At 43.9% G+C, this 18,997-nt stretch overlaps 1 protein-coding gene across 2 annotated transcripts in view; it reads left to right on the top strand.

The window, feature by feature from the left end:
* The first annotated feature begins 2,590 nt into the window (after positions 1–2,590).
* Esr1 (estrogen receptor 1) overlaps positions 2,591–18,997 on the top strand; it is a 245,920-nt gene continuing 229,513 nt past the window's right edge. The window contains exons 1-2 of one of the 2 annotated variants that reach the window (XM_032894791.1): positions 2,591–2,734; positions 4,715–5,252. In XM_032894791.1, coding sequence (XP_032750682.1) covers positions 4,786–5,252 — 467 coding nt within the window. In that variant the 5' untranslated portion in view covers positions 2,591–2,734; positions 4,715–4,785. The remainder of the gene's footprint in view (positions 2,735–4,714; positions 5,253–18,997) is intronic. The other variant, XM_032894790.1, reaches the window with a different exon arrangement.

Below are 18,997 nucleotides of genomic sequence, written 5' to 3' on the forward strand. Positions count from 1 at the left end.
TGCTAACTACTGTTGGCTTCTGCCTTGGGATGAGATGGATTTGACGTTTGATTTTATGTCCTCTGTTGCAGTGAAGATAGGAAGATAACATCCTAGCAAAACACAGTTTTGAAAGTGCTGGACGGTCATGGTCATGTGGAAAGTTAGTTTTCAGAGAGAGTCGTTCAGACAGATGGGGTGTTGTTTTGTCCTTGGAAGTATCTAGATAGGAAGTGAGTCCATATTTGGTGACCTAAGAGTGAGCAGACAAGATGCTACATCTTCAGACGCTCAGCGTCAGGTCCTTGAGTTGCTCCTCTGTGGCATGAGGCAACAAAAATAACTTCTGAGTTCAGGGAGGAAGAGGATGAATGACTGAGAACTACAACTGGGACTCAGAAGACAGAGGGAGTGGACGATGACCGTGAGGATATGCTGGTGCTTGGTCCTAGTCTCAAGAAAGCAGATGTTTTCTGCCAAGTCAGAAAAGGGAATCTTCTAAGCAGAAGAAGGAAAAATAAGGAAAAGAAAAGAAAAGCTTTGGGGTTTTTTCATTCATCCGACTGAGGCATCCCCTCCCTGTTGGTGGTGACAAACTAGAAAAGACTGGTTGGGGAGGGAGGAAGGGCCTCTACTCTCAGAGAAGCTGGGGTTCAGGATAAACTGAGCCTGTACTTAGGTCAGGTGAGGTGAGAGGCAACTGAAAAGAGACGGCGGATACACGGGAAGGGAGAGTGCAAACTACAGATTTGGGAATTGCTTCTTGGATAGCCATAGAAGGCAAAGGAGTGTCAGACCTTAGAGAAAATGGTGATGCTTTAATGTTGGTGACTGGAGAGACAGCAGTGCTGTGTCTGTGTTGGGGTCTGAGAGAGAATGAAGATGGGCGCTGGAACCGGAGGCTACACTGGACAGGAAGTCAAAGAAGTCCATGGTCTCCCCTTCGCCTGGGCAAGCCACATAGCCAACAGCAGGACAGTGTCCTCAACACAATAGTGAAGAGAGAAGACAGGGATGAGACTCCAAGAGAAAATGAGTGGCTAGAGCAGTGGGGTTGGGGGTCGGGAACCAACATGGCATTGTACCATGCATGCATCCCTCCTCAGCCCCTGTCCTGGTGAAGCAAAGTTTACCAAGAGGGGTCTGAAAGTTATTCCTGGAAATGTCTTACTTGCGATAGTTCAGGCTAACTGGGATTGTAATCTTCTCCAGAGCCAAAGTCCCCGAGATAATAATCTGCCTTCTTATACCCTGCCCATGCAGATCTGCAGATGCCTTTTCTTTCCTCTTTTATTTTTTACACCAACTTTCCTTGATGCGCTTGTCTTGTATTTTCTTTCCTTCTTTTGTTGCATAGTTTAGTTGGGCTCCCTTGATGAGTGTGACATCATTATTGACTTATAGGAGGTGCCACTGTTATCAGGACTCAACACTATCACCAACAAAGGGTTAACAATCTATCTCTTTTTTTTCCAATATTTATTTATTTGTTTGTTCAGCTGTGCAGTGCTTGATCTCAAACCCACGACTCCCCAATATGCTAGGCAAATGCCTTATTACTCATACCACAACTCTCAATATTTATGTATATTAGATATTTCTGGTCATTGTCTATTGTTGAGGGAACTTGTCTATGTTCTGATATCATGGCCTTCAGTCTTTCCAAGCATAAAAAATGTATGGTGGTAGCATTGATACCATTAGTATTTTCTTTCTGTTTCTTTCTTAGGCTCAAGGGCCACTCATAAATCTCTTGGTAACTGCCTAGGGTTCTGGGCCTGGAGACTGGTCACTCCTGGGGTTGCGATTAGTCATTTAGGCCTCCTGTGTCCTGGAACCCAGGGTGAGGGCATAGTCAGGGTATCTCATTACTCTGTGTTGTATTGTGGTAGAGAGAAGCACTAAGAAACATGTACAAGACCTCTGTCTACAACCAACACTACTACAGCTGTGATTACTTTAAAGCAAAGTTATTTTATGCTCCTAACTTTAAGATTACAATAGTGCCTCTTTTTGGATGTGTTTACAGGCAGTAGTCAGTGGGCTATTGGTAGAGAGGCTGGTGGGCTTAACTAATGCAGTGAGGGGGTCTTGTATTTCAGTTGGAAACATATTCCTGGAGCGCCAAAATTATTCATTGCCAAGTCTGACTTCCTTATGCCACTGTTAGCATGGTCACTGAGCATCTTATTCGGAAGGAAAGTGGGGCTAGATACTTTACCCAAATGTATCCCAGAAGGCTTTCCTTGTTTTATTACATTGTTTAGGAAGAAACTCCCCTCAGCATAGTTTGTAAACTTGATCTCAGCACACTTTGACTGCCATTCTACTTTATCTGTGGTTTACAGACATCTCGGTGTCCCTCTCTTTAGCAGAAAGCACGGGACATTTCTGGCTCCACAGGTAGGGAGCCAAGGGGCTGGAGTTTCTTCTAGGAATGCTGATTCTAGCGGTGCTACTGCCGTCCCTCAGCAGCCAGCCAGTCTCCCGGACTCCGGCTGCCATTCATCCAGCGTCCTGCAGAAGCCCAGCTGCTGCGTCTGCCGGGAGGGGCTGCCAAGTGCCCTGCCTACTGGCTGCTTCCCGAGAGTCCCTGCCACTCCACATACAAACACATCCACACACGCTCTGCCTTGATCACACACCGCGCCACTTGATCATTCGAGCACATTCCTTCCTTCCGTCTTACTGTCTCAGCCCTTGACTTCTACAAACCCATGGAACATTTCTGGAAAGACGCTTTTGAACCAGCAGGGTAGGATCGGTTTTTTGATTTCCCTCTTTCTGTGTAGCTTGAGCGGTTTGAGAAAGCAACTTACCTTTCTGCCTAGTGTCTGTATCCTAGCTGGAGAAGGAGGCTGTGCTGGTTTTCTTTTGGGGGGTGGGGGGGGGAAATCTGTGCGGCTCTTTTTTTTTTTTTTTTTCTGCTTTCTGGACTTGTAGGATTCTCTGTGCCATTTATATATAATTTGGCAGGCTCAGATTTTTAAAGAGCCTCATCTGAAGTGCTTGCTTTTGCATGTGTTTTAAAAAAGGCATTTGAAAATTGAAAGTGTGATTTATGGAAACTAAATCATCTACGAAAAGATTGCTCTAAAAAGTAATGGTTCCTGGCCATAGAGAGAAATAGCTACGATTCACCTCATGTATTTTTAACCCTTCCTTTGCTGTCACTGATACTTATAGGTGCTAAACTCAACTTTGTCTTTAGATTTAAGTCAGCTTAGCTGTGGCTTATCCACAATTACCCGTTTTTCTAAGAATTAGATAAACAGTGTGCTTAGCAAATATTTTTAAAGTGTTACCACTAGTAACAGCAACCTTGGCATTTGCATGTGTCAGGAACTGTTCTGGATATATGGACTAGCAACTAAAGCCACATGTTAATGGTTATATAGGGGACATAGGGTTGGGGTATACACAGTTTGGTAAGAAGGTACAAACTATCCAAGATAGCATCTTTTTTTTTCTTTCTGCAGTGACAGGTGCATGTGTGTGCGCAGTCAGGATTTAATTCAATACTGAATTAAAAACTTCCTTTAACCTCTTTGCCATTTGAATATTAGATTCTGTGTACCCTATGCTAAGTGAACCCAGAGGCTCCATTTGTAGAATTCAAGAGCTGAAAGGTAGGAGAGCCTTTCAAAAGTTTCTGGTTAGACAGACAAGGCTGCGTGATTGCCAGAGCTTTAGTTAATGACCCCAGGTGATATTTTAAGGGAAAACGTCTTATTTCATGCTCGGTTTCTTCAAGTTTTGGTTGCATAACCTGTGGAAGGCAGGGACACCCAAGTGTGCCTAACCGAAGGTTTTTCTGAATCATATTCACATGAGGATTTCTAAAGGAAGCAAATTTGGCACCGGGGTCCAACAAAAACAGAAAAACCAGGCTGGGCAAATCTGCCATGGCTGTGCTGGAAGGACCCCTTGGGAGTGTTTTTTTTTTTTTTTTTTTTTTTCCAGGCGAGGAAACTGAAGGCTTCCTTGACTCCAAGTGCAGCTCTTCCTATACACGGTCCTTGTCCGCTCGTTTGGCCCTAGATGCCTCCTATCTGCGTCCGCTGATGCTAAATATAGCTGTCTGTGGCTGGCTGCATATGCAATCATACACCCCATCCTATTTGCCATATCTCAGTTACAGATACAGCTACTGTCCCTCCAGGGTCATTCTATGCACACACCACGCACTTCCAGCCAACAAGACTGAATCAAACAGAAAGGGAGACAAGCAGAGACAGATTGGAGCCTGGCACAGGTACACAGGCAACACATCAGGAAAAAAAGAAAGAAAAGAAACCAGCCTGTGGCTCAGTCTGCATTTGTTGCAAACCTAGTCTTCCCTGGAGTGGGGGTGGGGGTTGCGGCTGCTGGAGATCCCTCTGCCGCCTTCACCCCCTGCAGCGAAATCTAGCAGCGAAGACCAGGAAAGTTAAGTTCAGGGAAGCTAGCGGTTCTTAGGGTGCGCGCGCGGTGTGATGTTCCTATAAGTGCCTGGAAGCTGCAGCCCCTGGTCCGAGGCTTCCAGCAGGTTTGCGATGTCTAAGAACAGGGGAGACCAGTCTGCAAAGTTGGAGAGCCCGTGAGTGGTTGAGTGCGCTCGCTGGAGTTGGGCCACCTGGGTTCTGTAGGATAGCTCTGCCCCTGGGCAGGGGCAGGGGCAGGGGCAGGGCCAGCACTGGCGCCAAGGGGACCTGCGCTGAGCCTCTTTTAACCTCGGGCTCTACTCTTTTTCCAGGTGGCCCATCCGCTGCTGAGCCCTCTGCGTGCGCGGGAAGCCAGTCTGTACCTCGGCGGCTGCCACTGACCATGACCATGACCCTTCACACCAAAGCCTCGGGAATGGCCTTGTTGCACCAGATCCAAGGGAACGAGCTGGAGCCCCTCAATCGCCCGCAGCTCAAGATGCCCATGGAGAGGGCTCTGGGCGAGGTGTACGTGGACAACAGCAAGCCCGCCGTGTTCAACTACCCCGAGGGCGCCGCCTACGAGTTCAACGCCGCCGCCGCCGCCGCGGCCGCCGCCGCCTCGGCTCCGGTCTATGGCCAGTCGAGCATCACCTACGGTCCCGGGTCCGAGGCGGCCGCCTTTGGTGCCAATAGTCTGGGGGCTTTCCCCCAGCTCAACAGCGTGTCGCCCAGTCCGCTGATGCTGCTGCACCCGCCGCCGCAGCTGTCGCCGTTCCTACACCCGCATGGCCAGCAGGTGCCCTACTACCTGGAGAACGAGCCCAGCGCCTACGCTGTACGCGACACCGGCCCTCCCGCCTTCTACAGGTACCCGCACCACTTCGGGGTAGCCGCTGTGTCCGGTCTGGCCTGGGGAGGGAGCGCACGAGGGGGGTCATCGCGGGCTGCAGATCGCTCCCTCCCACCCTTCGGGGAAGTCAGGAAGGATTCTTTGCGGAGCCCGCCTTCTCTCTATTGGCGGCTTTAAAACAACAATAACAACAACCCCAACCCCAACAATGTTCTCCTCCGTAGCTGTCTTGTGGGAGAGTCAGACCCAAAAGGCCCGGTGTTCCCTAAGTGTACAAGCATTGGAAAACAGTCTAAAGAAGTTATTTATGGGGCAAGCCAGCTAAAGCTAGCAAACCCCCAGGTCCAAGTGGTTTGTGCCACTAGCAAGGAACCCCTTTATTATTTAAAGCTGGAGGTGTTTGGGATTATTGGGACTCAGGGGAGATTTATTAGTCTTTTTTTTTTTTTTAAATTTAATTGTTTCATGTTGTCGGGTTCAATGTTGTTTCTACTAGATAGAGTTTTGGACTGGCAACGCTCAAGGTATACAGGAAAAGATAGGGTTTTAGGCAGAGGTGCCTACAGATCTTTTCCCCTCTCTTCCCCATTCCGGGGTTCTGGATTGAGTTCTGGCCTCTCAGAAATGCTGGTACCGGAGTTTTGATTTCTGGTTGAGTTCGAGCTGGCATATGACTTCTGACGGCTAGGGATTTATAGGTGTCCTATGTGTTTACAACATACCACATTGAGGCACCGGCACAGTAATCCCCTACAGCTGAGTTACATGCCTGGCCCAGCAGGCAGAGAATGCGCTGGAGTGGCACTCAGGTTAGCTATGGCCCGCAACTCCCCCCCCCCCCGCACTGTGCCAGGGCAGTCCAGGACACAGGGGAATCCAGGACACACAGACTCTTCATGACCTAAGTGACAGTTGTTTTGTGTCCTCAGTTTTTGTTTCTCCTAAGAGAGATTTTTTTGACACCCCTTCCCCGCTTTCCTCTCATTTCCATTTCTTTTCCTTAAGGGCCAGCAGAAGGCTTAGGTGGGTGGGTCTGGTAAACACCTGTTAGAGTTTCATGGCCAGGTACGAGTCTTTGGGTGCTCACAGGCTGCTGAACCAAACTAGCCCACTGTAGGCGGGCTTTGGCCACTGGCTCGGTGTTCTCTTTCCAGATATATTTATAGTAGAAGAAATAGGACTAAGGTATGGCTTGGCCCCATGAGGCACCAAAGGATGAAATCATGGTGTATCCCAGCTCACCTTTAGCCCACCCAGGAAACGAAAGGATCAGACAGCGAAGTGGGTCCAGGCCCAGATTTCAAACTCAAAATCAACAGTAAAGGAAACTTTAAAAAAATTTTTTTTTGTTCAAATTAATCTCAGTTGCTTTGATTCAAGGTTAAGTCGGAAGAGGCAAATGCTTTATTCTCTAGATCCCCAGCACCCCTCTCCCGCCCTGCAGGCTAAAGGAACAAAATACGGCGATTAAGTCTAATTCAGACTTGAAAATTTTCTTGCTGTTAAGGATGGTATTGGTAGAATGTGAGTTCCATAACCTTATGGTGGAGTTCCTAAAGTATTTTCTTTTCCATTTAATTTCAGTTCTTTTATTTTTGCAAATTAATGCCAGTGCATTTCAATGGGGACTAATGAGGCTGCTCCTTGGCGGGTTATTTACTGCCTTGCTAATAATTACAAAGTGAACACGGGAAAGAGATCACATTTTATTCAACACCGCTTAGCATTTCTGCGGCAAAGACTCTTACCAGAATATACCCTATCTTAAACTTTTATTCCAAATGATACTCAGATCCTTCCCCCACCCCCACCCCCCCAAAAAAAACCAACAATGAAAAGAGATTCTTAAAATAAAACTTACACACAGATGGAGTCTGGGTAGAAGGATTTTCTCATTTGGCTTACTACTCAAGGCGAAAGGGATATATCCATGCCAGTATTTCAAATGAGTGTTTTCTGGCAGCTGCTTCTTCTTCTTCTTCTTCTTCTTCTTCTTCTTCTTCTTCTTCTTCTTCTTCTTCTTCTTCTTCTTCTTCTTCTTCTTCTTCTTCTTCTTCTTCTTCTTCTTCTTCCTCCTCCTCCTCCTCCTCCTCCTCCTCCTCCTCCTCCTCCTCCTCCTCCTCCTCCTCCTCCTCCCCCTCCACCTATTCCTCCTCTTCCTCCTCTTCCTCCTCTTCCTCCCCTTCCCCTTCTTCTTCTTTTGAATAACCCTGGATTTTTAAAAAATTGAACAAGTTCTTAAAAGAAAAAATCGAACAACTTTACTCTTCCTAAGTACGTCTCAATAGTTTGGGGACTGAAAACTGTCTTTTAAAATTGTTTCTCACGATCCAGTAAATGACAAAGTCACTTTACCAAGTCTAAGTTTTAAAAATAGAACAAACCTTAAAAAATATTGTCTTAGAGTACATGGTATGCATGCAGTCAGGGCAGGTTCTAACTTTTGGAGTCTATGGATGCTAGACTGGTGAAACCATGTCCTATTGTGTGAGTTGAGGCCACAGAAGTTTGGAAGATACAGGCCTAAAATATATTTAGGAGAAAACAACACGTTTAGGTAAGTCATTATAGTTTTATTTATATAAACAAAAAATCTAATTTGTCCATCTTCATTTTATTTTTTCCATATATGTTGCCTTGGTATCTGTGAGCCATTAAGACTAAGATTTATTATTTGCAATGGTAAAATAGGGCTGCTTTGTGGGTTCTTCTCCTGTACATATCCCAGTGGGCCGCAGGGATGTTCAGGGAATTTGGGTGAAGCTTTATTTACTCAGTGTCTACATGCTGTGGCTACTTTTTCCATTGGCTACAATGTGCAGCCATATGAGCAGATACAGCAGGTAAAATAGCTCGGGGCATGTGATTAAGTGAGAAGCATTGTCACCTGTCGAGGTGACTTGTTAATGAAGACACGATCTGTTCGTGATCAACAAGCTGTGGTTTTGTAGGCTGTGTTTTACCAGAATTTCACAGAAAAGTCATTTTATCCAGAATTATTTAGGTTTCAGACAACTTTGAGGATTTCAAAGAAAGTTAAAGGTGAAACACTTATGTTCATCACATTTTTAAAAATTCGACATAGGTGTTTAATGCTGCCTGAATATTTTAAATGTAGTCAGTATGTCTAGGTGCCACGTTTCAAACCAAACGAAACGAAACCAAACTTAAGAAACAAGCTTAAGAAAGATATGCGTTCAGTTCCCAACATCAGCCAGTCCCCCGATCATTTGGATCCTGGTGTCTGTATAGTTTGGAGAACTATTTTGTCTGCGGTGATCACCTTTCAGCTTTGAGGAGGTCTAGGGAGAGAGTTGAGGGACTGATATTCAGGTTTCCCGTGACTTCTCACATGCACTTGAATGATCTGGCCACCCCTTTCCTTTTGGCCCTTATGTGGCATTTTAATTATTTAAATTGCTGCTGACTACCTGCATGTCAAATCGGTCTAAGCAGAGTGCAGGGAGCCACACACGGCTCGGGACAAGAGTGCACACTTGGATGTGAACGGAATCGCACATCTCCGTGTCTCTTCTCTTGTTGCCAGCCCCATGTGGCTCGTACCATCTTGGAGCTCGGCTCGCAGGGGTGATTGCCACTTAGCCAACCTTCCGTCCTGCTCAGTTAACTTGGATGCAAGTTCCCAGTTGTTTTTTTTACTTTTTAACACATACATATATTTATATTTATATATATTTATAAAGTTGTGAAGTTTATAATTTGAGAGATTTGCATTGAGCATTTTTACATTAAAACATAGAATGCGGAGGCAGCAGACAGCAGGGAAAACAGTGAACAATACCAGCCATCCCAGAATGGTAGGAACATAGGGCTTTTCACGTGAGACTGTGCATGTGAAGGCAGTGTGCAAGCTACACAAATATTTCACGTTTTTACATTTCTTTACCCACATTTGAATAGCTGTCTGTACATTTGTGTGTACCAAAGCATGAGGAAGGGGCAGATTCAAGTGGCCGAGAGTTTTCTTATAAACAAAGAATAGTGGTAACACAAAATTTTTTCTCCTGCAAGCCGAATCTACTTTTATTTGTAAAGAACATGCATGTTAGAACATTCAGAATCCAACTGATCATGTGAAAAGTTTTACCTGAGGTAATTCTCGGATTTGAATCATGTTTTTACCAACTCCAATGTTATACACAAGATGAACCCTCCTATAGCTTCCCTGTAATGCCAGCATTCTTTTTAGTGTAAATTTAGAAGGTCCACGTTGAGAGAGCATTGTATGAAGTTCTACCCGACTCCTATCCCGGACACGGAGACCGTGAACCAGGAGAAAGAAACAAAGTAACTTTTCCTTGGAATGTTGAGTCTCAGTTTACTTCTTCAGGAAAGAAAAATGGACAGTGGCTACCTTGTTTAGAATCAAAATGGATATTTCCAGGGAGATTCTAGGTAAACCCAAAACTACAGCTGTTTACGGACCAGAGTGAAAGCATATGAGGTTTCACCAAGAGGAGACGGTGGCTCATCAAAGCTCCTAAGGAGTCTTATTTTACCGGTCCAGCTCTTGCCGTGAAGTGATGGATAGTTTTGTTTTTCAAAGAGCTCCCTTTCCTCCTGCCATTTTACTCCCGAGTGTTCAATTGGAGGTTAAGGGAAGACACCTTTATGTTATGCTTGGTCTCAGGATAGTGGGAAAAAATAGTTGCTGTGTTCTGTGCCTGAAGAATATTATTAGTAATTCTAGGAATACATTTGCTTTAATCAATGGTGTTCAAAGTGATGCATACTTGACTATATTTGATTAAAATATGGCAATTAGAAAGATATGTGTTCAGTTCCCAAGTGACAGAATTCTAGGTAGTTTAGTGAAGTAATTTCACATGAGTTGGTTTAAACAATAAGGCTGTGGCCATTTATAAATGATATGGTTAAGTGCGGTGGTGATCTCTGATGATAGTTTGGAAGATGGTGGTGATGGTGATAGATGAAGATGATGTGGTAACCATAGTGATGACGACAGTTACAGAATACTAGGTTTTGGATACCTTGTAGCATTGGGATGTTTATCCTACACAGACCTCAAATTCTTCTAATACACTTGATTTATTTTATTTGGCTATGATTTAAAAATCAGAAAATTCAAGTGATGTTATCAGTCAAATGAATAGATTAGAAGTCTTCTGAACGCATATGACAGCTATGTGGACATGTCAAACTTACTCAAACTACAAACAAACGTGGAGTTCCCATCCTTTAAAATTTTAGGGGGACATGTTATTATGAGTTTGTTTCCCAAACTTCCCCCCTGAACTCAGTATGGTCGTATGTGCATTTCTGCCCTTGTGATTTTCTATTTTTTAGAGCCCTTTATGCATTACACTTGAAAAAACTGTGGAAGATCACTCGGTGTTAGTAAAGTTTGTCAGTGTTCAGGAATAGGCTTGCTAATGCGAGTTTTTAAATTCTCAGATTTATTGCTGTCTGGAGAGTGGAGGGGGCTCTGGGGCTCTTTCCTCCCCCTCGGAACTCTCATAGTTGTCTGCTCTTGGCTTTCTCTTTGCGGCCATTCTAGTCCCCTCTTCAGCCTTTGTTCATCCCCTGATTCCTGAATGTCAGTATGTTTAGGGGTCCCAGAAGTGGACTGGGGGTGTCCTGCACTCTTCAGCAAGCACATTAGTTGTTGTTCTTTGATTCTCTTACAATTTAAAAAAAATTTCATTCTAAGGCCACAAAAGCAAAAGGCAATTATTACAGATCAGTTTCTCAGAACTGATAATCTTAATTATCTGGTTAAAAGCAGCCGGTTGAGCACTGCCCGCTTCTTTACCCCATGATCTCCTTTATTTCCAATTCTTTCTCATATATTTTCTTGTTTCCTTTGTCCTATCTTCAAATAAATAAGTAAACACTTTATACTCTTTAAAAAAATTCTTCCTGGCTCTTCCCCACCAAGTTTTCTATTCTTTTCATTTCTTTTTCTGTTTTGGTTCCATCTGTTTATGCTCATATTTCTCCTTCTTTTACCTTTTCTGGCTTATTTCTTTATAGACCTAGTTATTTTAACAACATTTGGAATGGGCCTTGAGACTCCTCTCTACCATAGGAAAGCCGATAGTGCGAGACTATGCCTTCGTAACTCAGAAGGCCATTAACTAGATGGAGAGTTCCAAAAACGATCCCCTGCCTCTGCCTTATGGATAGAAACTGGAAGGAAAATAGGGAGCAATCTCCACTTAGTAGAATATCTTGGATAGTTCCTTTATTCCTCCATTTGGCTCCCCCATTCCAGTCTGAGAAGAGCATGGAGGCTGTATTTCATAATAAAATACACTCTTGCGTTTTCGGCCAGTCATATGACGGCACTGCCTATAACATCTGGGGAGTCTTACTGACTGATGTTTCAAATTCAGTTTTTCCCCCCTTTTGGCGGGGGCGCTGTATATGACATAACTAAAAACGAAGTTTGGGCGATTGTTCTGTGGGATTCTAGAGTCATGTGAATTTGCGCAAGGCATTTATGCTAATTTCCTACGCCATCAACAGAAAAACACTCATTTCGAAAACAGTTTGAGTGTACCTATGATTCATTTTACTTATGTCATGGAGGTATTTAGATGGTGCTTTGTGGAGAGGCTGTAAAACTTCCTTAATGCTTTGTTGTCGGGAATATAATTGATTTTAATGATCTTTTACGGAGACGGATTTTTGTTCTGGGGGTAGACTTTAGAGTATTTCTGCCAGGATATTTCCAACAGCAGAGTAGGAGGATGCATTTCCTAATTTGACTACAAGGCACAAGGTAGTTATGTTCACAAGGCTTTTTCTTTAGTTATGGGAAAGGGGTTCTGGAGCCCTGGGAAGCGTCTTTGGCTTCTAGTAAGCAGGATCTTTGAGCTCTGAACGCTCCAAACAGACCCCAATTCTGATTCATGTCCATTTCACTCTGCTCTCAGTGAGGCTAGGAGGATGTTGGGAGGATGTCAGGAGGATGTGGGCGGTGGTGGTTGGAAAGCTTAAGCGTCAATGCTTGCTGGGAAAGACTGTGCAGGAAGGGCTTTCAGATGTCTTTGGAAGAATGTGGAAACTCTGTGGATCTCTCCCTCCTTGGACGAGAACACCAAGAAAGATCCAGAGGGAGTTCCACGCACAGTCAGCCCATTCCGCACATAGTCAGCCCTCATCATCTGTTAGAGACTCAGTGCTTGAAAACTCACTCACTCACTGAAAATGACCCAAAGCCCCCAAAGTCAATAGAGCTGATACCTCCCTCCTGTTCTGCTGACATGTGTGGAGTCACAAAAACTTGAAGTCACCTGATAAGTATTTTCTTTTCAAAGGTCCAGTACGACATATTTTCTTCTTGCTTCGTGCTATCAGTGCATCCTTTTGGGGGGTCGATGAGTGACAGTGTGTTGGCATTTTTATCCTTTTTGTTTCTGATGTTTACTCTGTGTGATGCCCCTAGGCACAGTGCTGAAGTACTATTTAGTGTTTCTCAGTGCAAAAGGCTGCCAGAGATGAGCTGTGTTTAGGTATAAGTTGTAATCTGGTTGAGTGAGTTCAATGTTAATGAGTCAATAGTTTACAGTAAATGAAGTGCTTTGAACAGAAACACACATGAAGTAAGGCTTTGTATTGATTGGTTGATAAACTGTGACCAGAGTCTCCCAGGAGCCCACTCAGTTTTCCTCTCTGAGAGCATGGATTTAGTGCCCATTAACCATGCATTCACAGTGACTTCATAGAATGTAGCTACCAGGAATAATTAAGGGCACGATGAAAACACGCATTTGGGAGCCAGGCAGCCAGTGTCTCTAGTCTGCCTTGACTCTTGTCTCGTTGGGATCTTTGGTAAGTCACTTAACTGTGTGCCAAGGTATATTCATGTGTACAATGCCCAACAGAGTAGGAACGACATTACTTTAGATGTTGTGAGGATTAAGTGAGTTCATAGATATCTAGTGCACAGGACATGAACTTGTAACATGCCGATGGTTTTGTACCAGCTTTTTGTTTATTTCTTTGCCCCTTCTACTCTTTCTCTCCCCAGACTCCATTTTTCTTTCTTTTTTCCAACAAGATCTTACTATATAACTGAGGCTGTCCTTCAGTTCATGGACATCCTGAATTCTGGATCACCAACCCTAGCAACCTTTATTCCTTTAAAAGGAAGTTGAGAGCAGTCTACCAATGATAAAGAGAGGGGGCTCTTGTTCTGAGTCCACAGTGCTTGCTCTTCTGATTAATTTGCCTACAAGGAACCAACTTTAATACCCTATTGTGATGAGGAGTTAAAGTTTTCCAACCAGAAGGAAGCAGGAAACTAGTATTTCTTGAAATGCTTAGTATATGCCAGGTACTACCCTGGCAAAGAACAAAACAAGTTGCAACCTCCAAATAAATGAGAGTCATTCAGTCGATAAGTACAAGGGCAAGGCATCAAGTCTGGTGCAGTGAAGCAATCTTAGAGACGGAGGGGTGAGGCTGAGGCTGAGGCCCCTTGTGGGAGAAGCTGTCCTGTGCAAAGGAGGGAGGGCAGTCTTCTGTGACTTGGGGCAGAGGGACACATGTAAGCGTCTACAGGGGTGGTTTTCCACTACTGGTGGCCTTGGAGCAGGGAGAACAGTTGCAGAACCATTATTAAGAGTTGACTCAGACCTGGGCCTCCAAGGTTCTAACCATTGCTCTGAGGCTAAAGCTGGATGGGCAATTAAAGAAAACACACAACTGCTCTTCAGGGCTTTTCTGCTCGGTAGTGCCCTGTTTTGAAGTTTCCTTGGATGTCTCTGCGACTGCTCCCATCTTTCTGGTCATGTGATATGCATGGACTTTCTAGAACAGTCTTACATATGGAGACACAGAAGTGGTGGAATGGTCCCTGGTGGCCTCCAAGGTTCTGTTACATTTGAAACTGCGAACTGAACTCTTCACTGACTCCCCAGTGGTCCACCCCCTGGGTGTGGATGCTCAAGGCAGGGTCAAGAGGGCACAAGAGGACAAGAATGACTGCAGCAGTCCCGTTCATTTCTCCTCTTTGCAGAGTGAAATGGAAGTGGAGTTGATGTAGACACAAGGAAGACGTGGACTTTCACCATAAGAAATGAGATGAAATTAGGAAATAACCTAAAGCCACAGATGTAAGCCCCCCACACATTAATTATCTCGCATGATCTGAACTTTGCTCCATGCTTAGTTAGGTTAAGGTGATGTTGGGTCTTGTATCTACTGGAGAGCCAGTAGAGTTCTTTCATTTAGACCTTACAGAGAGTTGCTACAATATCAGGCTGTTAGTAGCAGATATAACGGCTAGAACAGCAGTTCTTAACCCAAGGGTTGGGATCCCTTTGGAGATGAATGGCCCTTTTATAGGGGTCGCATATCAGATATCATGCATATCAGATTTTTACATTTCTACTCATAGTGGTAGCAAAATTACTGTTATGAAGTCACAATGAAATAAATTCATCAGTGAGGGTTACTACAGTATGAGGGTCTCAGCATTAGGAAGGTCAAGAACCTCTGTTCTAGAGCCTGCAACTGAATTCATATTGGTGTAAGTGGCAAGCTGTGTAATGAAATGTAGTTGCACATCTGGAAAATTTCGAATTTTGGGTCATCTTTTAAATAAAAATCACTTTATTGTAATGAACTCACAGATAAAATGATCACACAGCTAGATTATGGATGCTCCTCAAGCAGCCACTTTGCCACTCTCAAACTCTACCCATCTTGTGAACGTCTGCATGGTGGGATGGGCCGTTCTGAAGCCACGAAGCTCCAGTTAGGGTGTTACACTTTCACTATCAATGACATTTTTATGTACTTGTCTGCAACAAATGAAAAAACAAAGATTCTGACTCTGTTTTTTAGTTAAAACTAGAAAAATAACTAGCTTTAAATCCCCGTTCACAAGTCCTTTTACCTACGTTCCACCCTCCCTTGGCCCCGGCATTGTTCCTTCTCGGTCTCCGTCCTCAATGCTGTGATGAGCCCACACTTACACGTCTTTACTCCACAGGAGGACTTTCATCCTTCTGTCATGAAATAGTTGAAAAATTAGCAATGCGCTTGGAATGTATGAAATTCTTGGTGTCTCTCCCCTTCTAATTTTATTTTTGCTTTAGATGATTAATTTGTCAAAAAGGAATGGACACTAAGGGCCTGTATCTTGGTACTTCAGCCCTGCACTCTGTCTGCTAAGGCTCCTTTCTGTATGGTTCAATCCCCAAGCCTGCTCCCTTCTCAGCCATGATGCCTAGAAGCACAGCTTTGAAATCTTAGAGATATCTATACATGCTTCCCCTTGGGTATCTTCTCCAATGTCCATATTTCTTTTTTCACTATATAATATTTCTTAAAAAAACTTTTAAATCAATTTTTGAGAAATTCAAGTAATGCATTTTGATCATACTCACCTTACACCAGCTCCTCTCAGATCCACCTACCACTCATAACCCTTCCCAACTTCACATTCTTGTTTTTCTTAAATAGCTCTCCAGCCCCGATCTGTACTGCCCATATACTCATGGCTGTGGGTCCGTCTATAGGAATGAATGTGGTTGACCTACCTACCAGGAGCTTTATCCTTTAAGAAAACCGACTCTTCCCCTGCCAGGATGTTAATAGCTAGGGGTAGGGCTTGGGAGTCCCTTTCTCCTCCATGCCAGAATGTTGACTGTCTTAATCCCACGCAGGTCTTATATCGCTAACCATGACTGCTGTGAGCTCATCAACACAAGAGTCAGGTCATATCCTGAAGATATGTTTTGGTCTGCTCCTCCTAGACCTCTGGCTCTTAAAATCTTTCTGGTGCCTCTTCTATGATGCTCACTGAGCCTTAGAGAGAGGGATTCATTTGTGGCTGAGCACTCCATGGACCTGTATTTTCTGTACTTTGGCCAGTGGTGTGTCTCTGCATTGTCTACTGCACAAAGAAGTGTCCCTGATGAGGTCTAAGAGCACCCGATCTATGGGTGGATTAAGAGAGAAGGTTGTCACTAGGTCCATTTGGCAGAATAATAGTGGTCCAGTGCTTCCTGACCATGGGTTCTTGGCCTGTAAAGTGCCAGGCATGTTTTTCCTCGTGGAGTAGGACTTAGATACAACCAGAGAGCACTTGTTCCACTGTTACACCTATGGGCATATTCTGCTATTTGGTTATTTTTGTGCCTCAGGGGGCTCACAGGTGGACATTGACTATATTTCTTGGTTATCAGGATCTAGACCTCAAATAGTACGGGGTTGTTACCTGCTCTGCAGCCTAGGACTCCCTGGTTATAGTTTCTGGTGCTTAGGAAATGGGATCAATGGAATCAAACTAGCTCGCTCACCCAATTTATCAAATTCAATCTTTTTCTAAGAAGTCTGTGTTTGATAAGAAATGGCTGGCAAACTTATCCAGGGACACAGGGACTTACAGAAAATCTCTTGGGATTTTATATCAAACGATAGTGATTGACATAAGGGTGGTACCAGTTACTTTAAACAGACATGACAGTTCTTCTCCGATGTCTCTTGTGTCATTATCTGCTTTCTTCCTACATGGCTGATTGTCCTTTACTGCTGTTGGGGATTCTGCTCTCTCTCTCTCTCTCTCTCTCTCTCTCTCTCTCTCTCTCTCTCTCTCTCTCTCTCTCTCTCCCCCCACCTCAGATTTTATTGAATAATCTTTTAGCTTGATGCCAGAACACCTAATTCCAGGCTTGCTTATCTGATCTGCTCCTCTCATATCCTAATGGCCTCCGGGGCATTCGCAGTGGGTATAGACTGCATTCAAACTCTTGTCCCTACATTCTGGTCAGTTTCCTGCGGTCACTCCAAGAAGCTCTTGTCCACAGCCATGCACACTGTGCCTCTTTGTTAGGACCACACCACTGGGAAGTCAAGGCTCAGTCAAATGCTGCCTCTGTCTAGCATGTTTTATAGTGTCTGTTGTATACATTTTGGCCTTTTGGTTATGGTCACCATGGAATTTCTTTTGGGTGTAAAGAGCTTGGTCACTTCTATCTGTTCAATAGTTTGTATTATAGATAGAAGTAATTTCATAGATTTTTGTTAATTAACTCACCAATTTATTAATCCAGTGAGTTCCACTGGATTTTGATTAAGTCCTGGATCCTATAGCAGATACAAAGACTGACACATTGTTCTCAAGGAGTTTATAGTCGGTGAGACAAATAAGAAGTCTATGAAGTAATGACAGCGGACCAAGAATTGTGTTCGGGAAGAAACCACTAGAGGCGCTATGGAGAACATTCGATAAAGTAGCCAGTCCTAGTTGACTGAGACAGACGTCACGGAGGGTTTCAAAACCTGGGGGCTTTGAAGATGCAGTCACATGCAGAAGCTGGGCAATGTCTCCAGCCGATGCTGAGCTTGGCTTGCTCAAACGGTGTCTCCTTGCAGCTCCATAATATGGAAATGTAACTATTCAGAGAGCCAAATTGTTGCCCTAAAAAAAAAGTAAGGTAAATTATTAAGAATCAAAGAGATAAATAAAAATACCAACAGCTTGTGTGCTTGGAGGGCTTTGAGGACAGTGTACTGGTCACCTTGTTAACTTTACAAAGATGATCTTGTTCAGTTTTTTATGCCAGCCCTAATAGCCATTGTAGTCATTTATGAAGAAAGAAACTAAACTTCAGAGAGGGAAGGTTGAAGGTCACAGGGCCAGAGATATCAGACCAGGGATTCAAACTTTAGAAAATGAAGCTGAAACCTTAAACAAAGCAGAATGCTTTGTGGAAAAAGTGACAGGACGCCTCCTGCCACGGATCAAATCACTGGCCAGTTGGTCTGTTGGATTGCAATTCTTTATCTTCCAGTTGTGACAAAGCTTTAATCTTTGACTATGTCCTGGGGCTGCTGCTTTCTGTTTTATGGGGAATGGCTGCTTTTATGGTGTTTACTAAACGTGTGTTTAAACAATTTCCCATTAAGTAGGGGGCATGTTTTCTCTTCTATTATCAGAAAGAGCTATTAAATGTTATCCCATCAACGGTTACTGATAGGGACCTTACTCATTTCTTTGCATGTGAACCCAATCTTAGAATTTAAAATTGGATCAGAATTACAGTGTTCATTTGGTCCAACCCTCTGTCCATGTTTATAGGTTTATGGGATCATAAAAGTACAATGATTTTAATCTAAAGAGGAGGCTAGACAGGCTGTACTTCTTTTTTCTTTGCTTTTGCAGAGCTGAGACTACAGATTCTCGGCATTTTAATCTAAAGAGAGACCTTAGACATGATTTCTCTCCATGCTTTCTAAAGTCCGGAGAGGTGAAATGCCTTTCTCTGGGTTCTTTAGCTGGGAGAACAGAGTCAGGGCTCGGTCGAATGACTCCTGTCCACCCCATCAGGCTTTTAACACACAGAAGCATGGTCAATCCCCATTCACCCAGGGGACACCATGCCCAGCTAATTGTTGTTGTTCAGGCATTTCCAGCGGATGCTTGACAGCAACAAAGTGGAATGGGGAATGCTTGATTCTTGTTGCTAAGAAATTAACATGATGGCTAAGGCGAGAACTCTGGCTGCACCTGCCCAGACTGCCCATCTGTTTAATTGATATACAGTCCATGTGGAAAATGCTAACCTCTGTTTGGAGGTGGAGACCCTCTCCCATATTTAATTTTAGATTGTCTTCTCTCTGTCCTAATTACTGCATCTTGCTTACTTTTGATTGAATATTCTCTTTCTTGTTTTTCTTATTTTATGGGTTTCCAAAGCTTAATGTTAGGGATTACCTTGCCAGATTTCTCTTGAGCTTCATACTGATTCTCTTCAGATTTCAA

Source organism: Rattus rattus, chromosome 2, assembly GCF_011064425.1.
Source record: "Rattus rattus isolate New Zealand chromosome 2, Rrattus_CSIRO_v1, whole genome shotgun sequence".
In the NCBI taxonomy this organism is placed as follows: Eukaryota; Metazoa; Chordata; class Mammalia; order Rodentia; family Muridae; genus Rattus; species Rattus rattus.